We start from the raw sequence: 10,225 nt of genomic DNA, 5'->3' as shown, positions 1-10,225 counted from the left end.
GCAGGGAAAGGGGGCTCCCAGATGCAGGGACAGGGGGCGCCCAGATGCAGGGACAGGGGGCTCCCAGATGCAGGGACAGGGGGCTCCCAGATGCAGGGACAGGGGGCTCCCAGATGCAGGGACAGGGGGCTCCCAGGACCAGACCTCGTGCTCCCAGGACCAGAGCAGGGTCCCCGGGTTCCCAGGACCAGACCTCGGGTTCCCAGGACCAGATCAGGGAACTCGTGCTCCCAGAATCAGATCAGGGACCCCGGGCTCCTAAGGATCAGATCAGGGACCCAGGGCTCCTAAGGATCAGATCAGGGACCCCGGGCTCCTAAGGATCAAATCAGGGACCCTGGGCTAGTAAGGATCAGATCAGGGTCCCGGGGCTCCGAGGATCAGATCAGGCACCCCAGGCTCCTAAGGATCAGATCAGGGACCCCATGCTCCGAGGATCAGGTCAGGGACTCCAGGCTACTAAGGATCAGTTCAGGGACCCCACGCTCCTAAGGATGAGATCAGGGACTCCAGGATCAGATCAGGGACCTTAAGCTCCCAGTACCAGATTAGGGACCCCAGGCTCCCAGGAGCAGTAAGAGTTTCAGCCAGGGCTGCCCCAGTGGTCCCCGCAGAGCCAGGGAGAAATCCTGCCTATCAGTCCACATGAGAGTCCTCATCACCCCGGGCACTTACCGTTAGGTCGGGGTTGTTGTTGTCCCGGTGAGACACGGCTCGTATGACTCCGGTTCTCCATCCCCAGCGTCCGATTTGAGCAATCTCCCGGAGCTCCAGCGGCTCCTCTCCTCCTCCTCGGACCACACACACAAAGCGCTTCCCAACCAGCTCCGGCCGCGATCCCAGCGCCATGGCCTCCAGTCCCGGGAAGAATGGACGAGAGGATCCAGCGAGCCCCCCTTCCTATCAGCGGCCGCACATACTGCCACAGCTCCCCGGCTCCCAGCTGCTCAAGTCAACTGAGTGCCGGTGTAATGTGGAACACAGCATCCCCCGGATCCCTCTGCACGTGCACGCTCCTCGCTCGCCCCCGCCGGCAGCCGGGCAATGCTGGACGTCTGACAGCGGGCTTTACGATGTACAGTCTGAGCGCCCGGCGCTGGGGTAGTTAAAGCAAAGCTATGGGCAAGCACACAAGCAATAGAAATGCATATCTGTGAACGGCAAGCTGCATGATTTGTCATTCTGTTTAGCCGTTCTATAGATTTACTCATCCCTACCAGACATACGTTAGCTTGCGTTACCAGGAGCCCTGTATAAAACAGAACTCCAGGCAAAAATGTATGAACTCTGGCAGTGGGGCTACCCCGCAATACAAGGGTTAAGTGCTCGTTTTAGCCCAGCTGTCATTTGCGGGGCTTACGTCTGGCACTTCGACGGGCCGTTCGGCCCACTTCTGGTGTCACTTCGGCACAGTCGAGCTGAAGCATATACCTTTGGCTCGGCTGCTGTACGGGCTATAGTGAATAGTCGTACAGCAGCCCATCGGTTCCACTGAACCTAAGTGCTCCAGTGGCCGAAGAGAGCCGAAGGATCAGCCGAATCCACGGCAGGATCCAAAGAACAGAGGGGGCAGCCGATGAGCTGTCGGTTCTGTTCAGGTATTCTGACTGTGACCAGCGGCCGCCATCAGAATACAATACGAACAGCGGGAGATTCCTCGACCAATGCTCGTAAGCGTTGATGGAGGAATCTGATATATATTCTTTGTTCAGCCCGCAACGTGAACAGAGAAAGTATTACAGTGTATACCTGTGACTGGATAGCAAATCTTTTCCATTCAGCCAGCTCTTTGTGTTAGATTGACTGGCTTACAGTGCTTCCTCTCCTATTGTAAGTTCTTCTGAGAAAGGGATGACAAGAGGCTAATATAAATACAGATTGAGGTGCCATATAAAAATACATAAAATTATGTATTTTAAAGAATACAAAGTAGATGAAACGTAGACAGGGCCAGTGTTAGACTACTTTGCGGCCTAGGCAAGACAAGCTACTTGAACCCCCCCCCCCCCCCCCCCCCTCCTCGTTGTGGTCAAAATAATCCTCACCCCCCCCCCCCCCCCTCCCCCCATCATGGATTGGCTGAAGTTTGCCTGAGACAGATTTTTCTCCAGCGATCATCATCCAATTCTGTGAGGAAGCCGCTGGTCGAACTGCGCCCAGGGCCAGATTAAGAGCATAATGGGCCAGGTGCTGAGCACCCACTTAGCACTGTTAAAGTGGCCATACACCTGCCGATTATCGTACGATAATCGTGGGAAATCCCGCAATCGTAATCGGCAGGTGTATGGAAGGCGTGCGACCGTTTCTATTGTACGGTCGCACGTCTTTTGTCTTACGAGCATGTTGGAAAACCAGCCGAAAATCGTAAAATTTTCAGTGGGTTTGTGGCGTGCTCGTAAGACAAATGCCGCACGGGCCGGTGTGCGCAAGTGCACACTGCCTGCTCAGCATTGCGGTCATCAGAAGCCCTCCCGTCAGCGGGGCGGGCATGCGATGATCGCAAGTACGATCTGCCTGTCCAAGATGGGCAGATCGTACAAGCTTTTAATTAGCTTACAACCATCGCAAGACAAAAGTCTTGCGATGGTTGTAAAGTGTATGGCCAGCTTTAACCAGTCGGATGGGAAGCAGCTCAGGCGGCTCTCTAATTAGGAGCCTACCGCTTGGCACAAATGTGGTTGACTCTGTAATTGGGGAAGTCAGGGAGTGGTAAATGGCCAAGAATGCATGGGGAGGGGGGACGGGGATGACTAACAAGGCGATCCAGGCTGACCGGGTCTATTTTCAGTTGTGGTCCTGGAGCTGGTGCTCGGGTAGCCCCTATGTTAACCCTTTCGCTAAAAAGGCCTTTTTTGCGATTTTTGCACACATGTTATAATCCACATGTTAAAACCTCCAAACATTATATATTTTTTTTCTCCAAAGATTATATAAGGAACGACCCTGTAGGATAAAATAGTGGCAGTTGTAAATGTTTATGTTGTACAATATTAGCACAACTCTTTATCAAACCCAAACATTTAGTGAAAAATGCCCTTAAGTTAATTTTAGTTGCCCCAAAACACAATACAGTAAACTCCCCGTTTTTCAGCATCCACTGGGATTGGCAGATTCCGGATAAATGTAGTTTCTGGCTGCTTAAGAGTTACTATTAAAAATGGGTTTAACCAATGCTATACCCCATACTATACCTTACCATAATAGTATATTGTACCCTAAACTATTAGCAATACATTGCAGCGCTGGGAGTGATCACTAGGTGGCGCTTGTTCACAGGATAACACAACACTTTCACAAACGATGATAAGACACCTGATTTCAGGATAACGGAGTACTTTTCAGAGATCATTCAGACACTCATTCCCAGGATAATCTAGCACTTTTCGGCCAATTCCTGTACCTTTACATGCTCCAGAACCTGCTCTCCCTCTCCTAGAAGGTGCCAGATCGGCAGAACAGTGGGTACACAGGGGATTTTTTCCCCCGGCTAGATGGGACGTCTAGTTAGCTGAATACTGGATAACAGAGAGTTCACTGTATAATGCCCATTTTTTTTTTTTAAATATAAAAGATGAGGTTACAACACATAAACAGATAGTGAACATGTTCAGGTAAAAAATTGTGCGCGTCCGTGAAATGGCGACAAAATTCAGTACCCCAAATTGTCCATAGGCGACGCCTTAGGTTTAGAGATATGCGTAAATATTGTCCCTAGAATTCTTGCTGTCGCTCTAGCGCACACAGCGATACCCAAAATGTGTAGCTCACGCTCCCACGCTCACAAGGGCGGGGGACTTTAAAAAACGTTTTTTATTATTTTTACATTTATTTTATTTAATATTATCTTTTAAAACTTTTTACAAGCCCCCTATGTGATAGAATATTAGCAGTGACAGGTAATCTTTAAGGTGACACTAGGGGTCCAAAAGACCCCTAGTGTTACCTTTCCACTCTAGAAAACCTATTTGAGTGCAGCTTGCACTAGAATAGCTTATTGCTCGGCTTCAGCAACCGAGCAATGACAGCTACGGGACCGGAAGTGATGCAATCAGCATTGCTTCCGGTCCCATAGAGCGGGGAGGAGAAAGGCGAACGGACATTCGCCGCTTTGCTCCCCAGCTCCCCGCCGACACCCGAGATCCCGGTCCCAGACCCGCAGGAGGGGCAGCGAAGCTCGGTAAACAAGGCAGGGTGTGGGCAGCGGGAAGGGAGCGATCACTATGCCGGCCCCTGGAGGCAATCTGGCGGCAGCTGAGCCGCCGGAATTGCTTCCATTGAAAAGCCGTCAGCCGGCTTTACAAATGTAAAGCTGCCCGGAGTCTGTTTAAACGGGCTCGGTGCCACCGACGTATGACATAATTTACTGCTGTCTTCGCTTCCAGAACATCATCCCATTCACAAGAAATCCCCAGCTGAAGTCCAAAGGGAAAGCAGCACTTCTGGGAGCATCAATCTCCGGGGTCTCCCACTGTGTTCAGTGGTTCCTCTCCCTGACTTTATCATCAGTACTAAGTCCTGTAATGATGTGTAAGAAAATATTATAGCCCATTTCTATAGTGATAAATGATGAATATAAGGGTTCGTGTTGACAACCTTTAAGAGGCCACTCGAAACCTGCCTGCATCAAGCTGTACTCACTGCAGCCAGAACAATTTCCCACCCACTGAGTATTGGATTTACTGAGCCCTGCTGGAAATTCCCCCCACAGTGTACATGAGCTTTTAGCTGTGTGTACCAGGTGAGGTGTAAAACATTTAACTAGGACACCTTCCTCCTTATGCTGTTCTCAGCCAAGTGCTCATGCACATTGGGAAACCATTGCCCATTGGGTTCAGTTCATTTTATGATCAGAGTGTTGGGGCCTCTCTGGTGCAATGTTTGAAGGCTTGTGAAAAGCAATCAGCACATCATCTTCGTCAACCCTAAAGTACTGCCTGAGCTGCCAGTGTTTATACTTCTTCCTCCAATTACAGTCTAGAGTATGAGGACAGGCTCTGGCCATAAAGAATAATGGCAGTGTGCCTAATGTATGTGCCAAGGTGATGACAGAATGGACAATATTCTCTTCTGCCAGACCCTGCCTTTTGCTCAACGCATGTGTCAGATTGTAATGGGGAAGGATCACCAACCTAGCACATCATTGCTCTGTGCTGACTTAATGAAAAATCCTACTGGCTGGTTCTACCCTTCTGCAGGAAGCCAACCTCTGGAAAGTACTGTATCATCAAGCTGCCATAAGGAGCTCTGTTCAGGTACCGTGTGTTAAGGATGGAGCCATGGGGACCTTTCCAGGGATACTGTTTAATGAGCTAAGCCTGAAGGTCAGTGGCATTTATAAGGGACACTGCTGAGGCAATGATAGGGGAACAATATAGGTGACATTTCTAGGGAAACAATGCTGTAACTGTAGGCATTCAAAATGGTGTAGAAAAAAAAAATGATATATATAGTCTTTGCTGGTCTATGGAAACTACTGTTCACTAGAGTTCTATGCTGTTTTTAAAATAAAAACCAAAAGCAAAATGTTTCATTTGAATTGAGTAGGAAAAGGTTAGGAGTAGGGATGCACGGATACCGTTTTTTCGGTATCGAGTACGAGTACCGCCACTCACCGATATCAGAAACTGATACAGGAAGTTCCATTAAGGAAGCCAGACGGCATGTAATGATTTGCCGCCCGGCTTCCCGATCAGCCAATTTCTGGACAATCAGAGTAATGCCTCACTGCCCAACTTCCTGATTGGCTGGGAAGCCGTCTCCACACTCCCTCGTCACCAGGAGACGAGGAAGCATGGAGCCAGATTTCTGGCCTATCAGGAAGCCGGGAGGCAGGTAATGACTCGCCGCCCGGCCCCGGCTTCCTGCTTCGCCAGCTTCTCGACCAATCAGGAAGCTGGGCGGTGAGTCGTTACACACCGCCAGGCTTCCTGTTAAGCCGGGAAGCCGCCTCCATGTTCTCTTGTCGCTTGGTGATGAGGGAACATGGGGCCGGCTTCCCGACCAATCAGGAGGCCGGGGGGCGAGTCATAACGCGCCCCGGCTTCCTGAGTAGCTGGGAGGACAGCTTACTGCTCCCTGGTGACGAGGGAGCATGGAGTCGGCTTCCTGAGCCAATCAGGAAGCCAGGCAGCATGTAATGACTCACTGCCCGGCTTCCTGATACTGAAAGTTCCGGTATCGAGATAGGCATTGGGAGCATTTGGACGAGTACTCACCTAAATACCAATACTAGTATCTGTATTGGTGCATCCCTAGTTAGGAGTTTACTGCATGCATGGATTTCCTTTACTTACTGTCTCTGTCACCACTGTCATTTGAACAGGATGTCGAGGGAATGACCCTAATGGGGGTCCAGACACCCCAAAAGCATGGCAGGGGTTCTAACCCTTCCTGTCGCTTGCCCCTCTTTCCTTTCTTGGTTATCATCTCCACTGGGGCAGGTGATATCTTTCTATTCGCAGACAGACCTGCACTTGCTTCCCATAACCTAGTCAAATGTGGCATCAACCTATAAGGATAATTGCCACTGGGTTCAGAGGCAGAATGCTGTATCATACCATGTACAGGGCTCTACTACTTACAGTCAACAAAACCGGAAGAAGAATGACTGCATGCTGCCTGACAAGTGACTCCTCTCAATAACCCCTGCAGCCCTTCCCTTCATAGTTCTTTTGCTGGATTTATTTACAAGTGTTCAGTTATTTAGATAAGGACTATAATAAAGAAATATGTTTGACGACCCCATAGAAAATGGGATGCTTATTACTTTGAAACTTTATATACATTTATTTTATCCAAACACTATTGCTACCTGTATACAGTGTATTACTAGCCAGACAACTCTGGGTCCCCATAGCAGGTGCTGGCTCTGCAATGGCTATAGTTACACCTGCAGCTTGTAACATGTCCACTAATGCCCTGATGGTTAACACAACATGGAAAATAATCTATAAAAGCAGCCTGCAAAGTAAGGTTTTCAGAGCCCATTCAGACTTATCCGGTCTGTTGTGCTGCCTTTAATGCACACATTTTAATGTATTTTGCACTAAGACAGCCTGTTATTATGAATGAGCTGCGACAGGCATAAAAAATGGACGTGATCGTTCTCTCCACCGCAGCGCACCATGTAGAGTGCATTACGCATACACATATGTATAGAGCAAATTAACAAGCAGTATAATGTGCTGCTGGGTGCCATTCATTGTGCCAACACCCTGTACAGTAGCATCCAATGCACGTTACCTCAACACAATAGCCTGAATGGGCCCTTAATACTTACCTTCCCTGAATTCGCTCTCATCAAGATCTAAGGGTGTGTATTGGATATAAAGGTTCTTCCAAAGGTCATGTGTAGCTCTTGAAGATAGTGATGGGGGGGCTCACTGCCCGCCGGAGGGCTAAGTATTAAGAATCTTCCTTTGCTGCTTTAATTAGAAGATTTTTTTTTTAAGTGGCAGAGTCACAATAATTCATCTTCCTTTTTATGTTTTAAAACCCATCTGAGAACTGAGGATAATTGTCATGTAAGATGATAATTATGAAAATGGATGGAACATGTTCACATTTACCAGTGGTAGCATTATGTTTATATTATAACCCTGACTCTAGATGTTCATAGAGAGGTCACACAACAGAATTTTATACAGGCAACCTCCACTAAGGACCGATAACCGCTGCTTCTGTTTAGTTCACTTTACAGTCATATGGATGCTATACAGTGGCGTCACTAAGGGTGTACTGGGGGTGCGCCCGCACCCGGGTGACAGCTTTGGAGGGGTAAATACTTTTCCTTGTCGCACTCCTTACAGAAAAATCCTTTGTAGTGAGGGGTGCTCGCAGTGATTGTGGATGGCGCCGCAAATATCAGCAAAATTGTGTAGAGACAGCACACCAAAATCCTTCTCAGTAAAAACAAAGGTTCATTTATTGAAGTTACTTGTCATATAAACAAGCGCTTTCGGGGCCACACAGGGTCCTTCATCAGGCTTAGCATTGATATTTTGGTGTCACCCGCCCATGAAAAGTAGGCACACGGTCATGGACTGAGAACCCAACAGTTGCACGAGAGAGGAGGGGACCCATCGGTATACCTTATCCCACCGGGTAAACGTCCCTTCCTCTCTCTGCCAGCGCCAAGAGGGCCGCGCATGAACATGACATCATCGTGAAGGTGCGTGATGACCTCACCCGCATGCGCAATGACATCATGACGGGGTGTCACCCCGTACCCGCTCCGGGTGACACCTGGCCTCGGGACGCCAGTGATGCTATAGAGCAGTAGTGAAACTACAAATCACATGATACACTGCAAGACTCTCGACAGCCTCAGGCATTACCCCCAGAGCCAGAGGCATGATGGAATATGTAGCTTCACCATAGCTGGAGTGCCGAGGATGCCTACTCAAGCTATAGAATGACTTAGAGACAAAGCCACCAACCATCAGTGTAAAATGAACAATAATAGGACACTGGTCACCCAATGGCAAATACTAGATGTGTAAATGGCCAGTGGTTACCTGTACCAAAGGAAAAATGTGATATGGCCAATAATAGGCCCATGGCAATAACTGGTACATGTCCACCAAAGCTGAAGCTTAAATCCATCCCAAACATTTTACATTGTGGATAGAAAAAGGAAAGATTTGAACAGCTTTTATGTTTTATTGTTGTGTTCCTGTTGGGTAGATTTCCACTCACTTCCTGACTTGGTGACAGAGGTCAAAGGGAGTGATAGGAAATCTCCCTAATGGGATCATAGACTTCAACAAAATAGAGTGAGGAACATCTGTGATCATTTTATTGCTGTCTGTATCTTCCTGTCCAGGTGACCCCCATCCTCCTCATTTATGATCCTGGTGTCCAAGGGACATGAAGTGAGACAGGAGTATGAGACACCAGCAGTAACCTGACAGAGGTCCTAACCCATCACAACGCTGCAGTGTAGTATTTGCCAACCCAGCTGCAGACTTACTTCCAATCTGCCACAATGTTAACGCTCTTTTGGTAAAATCTAATTTGCACAGTCGACTCCAGTCTCTCAAGGCAGAAGACACCTCAGATCATGGCCATGGGGTGGAGGTCAGTGCATGTGATTCTGGAGAAATATATTGAAAAACTGTTCAAAAGCAGATAAAAAACGTAAAAGGTAAACTCTATGCCAACAGCTAAATACACAGATGAAGCACATACATGGCAGCTGCTTTACTTGCAACATGATTTGTATTTCTGTCCATCCCGTTCTGAGATTTTACACAGTCCTACCACACAGCACAACCCAGTCTGGCAGGCCGAAAGACCCCATTTTCCTTTGTTGTAGTTCAGTAACAGTTACAGGTCTTGTCCCTCCCCTAGCTTGTAATTGGACAATAAACAGATAAGCAGCAGACTGATGTGGGAATGTTATCATAAACCCTGTCACCTGTAAGGCCTCATTCATACCTGTGCGCTTTAACATACGCTACCCAAAACACGATATGTGCAAGTAGATGCAAGAAGATTGCCATTGTTTTCCCTGGAGCCCCTTCACCCCCGTGCTTTGCGCTGGGGAAAACAGTACAGGTGCGTTTCGTGGTGCAGCAACATGCTTTATTGGACCCAGTGACCTTAAAAGAGAACTGTGAGGTGAGTGCTTTTCACTCTCCTCATAGTTCTAGCCGACCTGTGACAATGAGACTGTCACAGGCCGGCTCAGTAGATCGGGAGGTGAGCGAACACATACCGGCGTTCGCTCACCTCTCGATCCTGTCACAGCTCTCTGCCGCGACAGGGGAAGGGCTGGATTCCCCCCTCCCCGCTCCGGTCCTCCAGCGCTGACTAGCTTATCGGACGGGGCGAGTACAGCTGGCTCTGCCTCTAGATAGGCGGGGATCCACTTCAGCTGCGGCGTCTCAGTATACCGCGAGCATTAGCTCGCGTTATACTGTGGCACCTCAGTATACAGCGCAGCTCTCAGTATACTGAGCTTAGGGTGACGGGAGGACGCTAGTTTGTGCCCTCCCATTACCCTAAGGAGAATTATGGGGAAAAGCCTTAACCCCATAGTTCTCCTTTAATCGCAGCACATGAAAACGTGTGTAACATGTATTTTAGCGCATAACAACAAGTCCCCCCCCCTAGCAAACCCTTCTTTATCCAGACTCCTCAGGAACACGGAAGAAGCAGGCCACAGCATGATGAATGTGGAGCATTGTAAGGGAGGTCAGAACATGCCACCTGATATATGACC

The 10,225-nt window shown here is 48.7% G+C and overlaps 1 protein-coding gene across 1 annotated transcript in view; it reads right to left on the bottom strand.

The window, feature by feature from the left end:
- JMJD1C (jumonji domain containing 1C) overlaps window positions 1-908 on the bottom strand; it is a 299,423-nt gene extending 298,515 nt beyond the window's left edge. Inside the window, exon 1 of the mRNA XM_018576657.1 lies at window positions 676-908. Within this exon, the coding sequence (XP_018432159.1) occupies window positions 676-849 (174 nt within the window). The 5' untranslated portion in view covers window positions 850-908. The remainder of the gene's footprint in view (window positions 1-675) is intronic.
- Between the last annotated feature and the right edge of the window lie 9,317 nt (window positions 909-10,225).

Source organism: Nanorana parkeri, unplaced genomic scaffold (genome assembly GCF_000935625.1).
Source record: "Nanorana parkeri isolate BGI_ZX_2015 unplaced genomic scaffold, ASM93562v1 scaffold73, whole genome shotgun sequence".
Classification (NCBI taxonomy): Eukaryota; Metazoa; Chordata; class Amphibia; order Anura; family Dicroglossidae; genus Nanorana; species Nanorana parkeri.
This window is presented reverse-complemented; position numbering and strand designations above follow the sequence as displayed.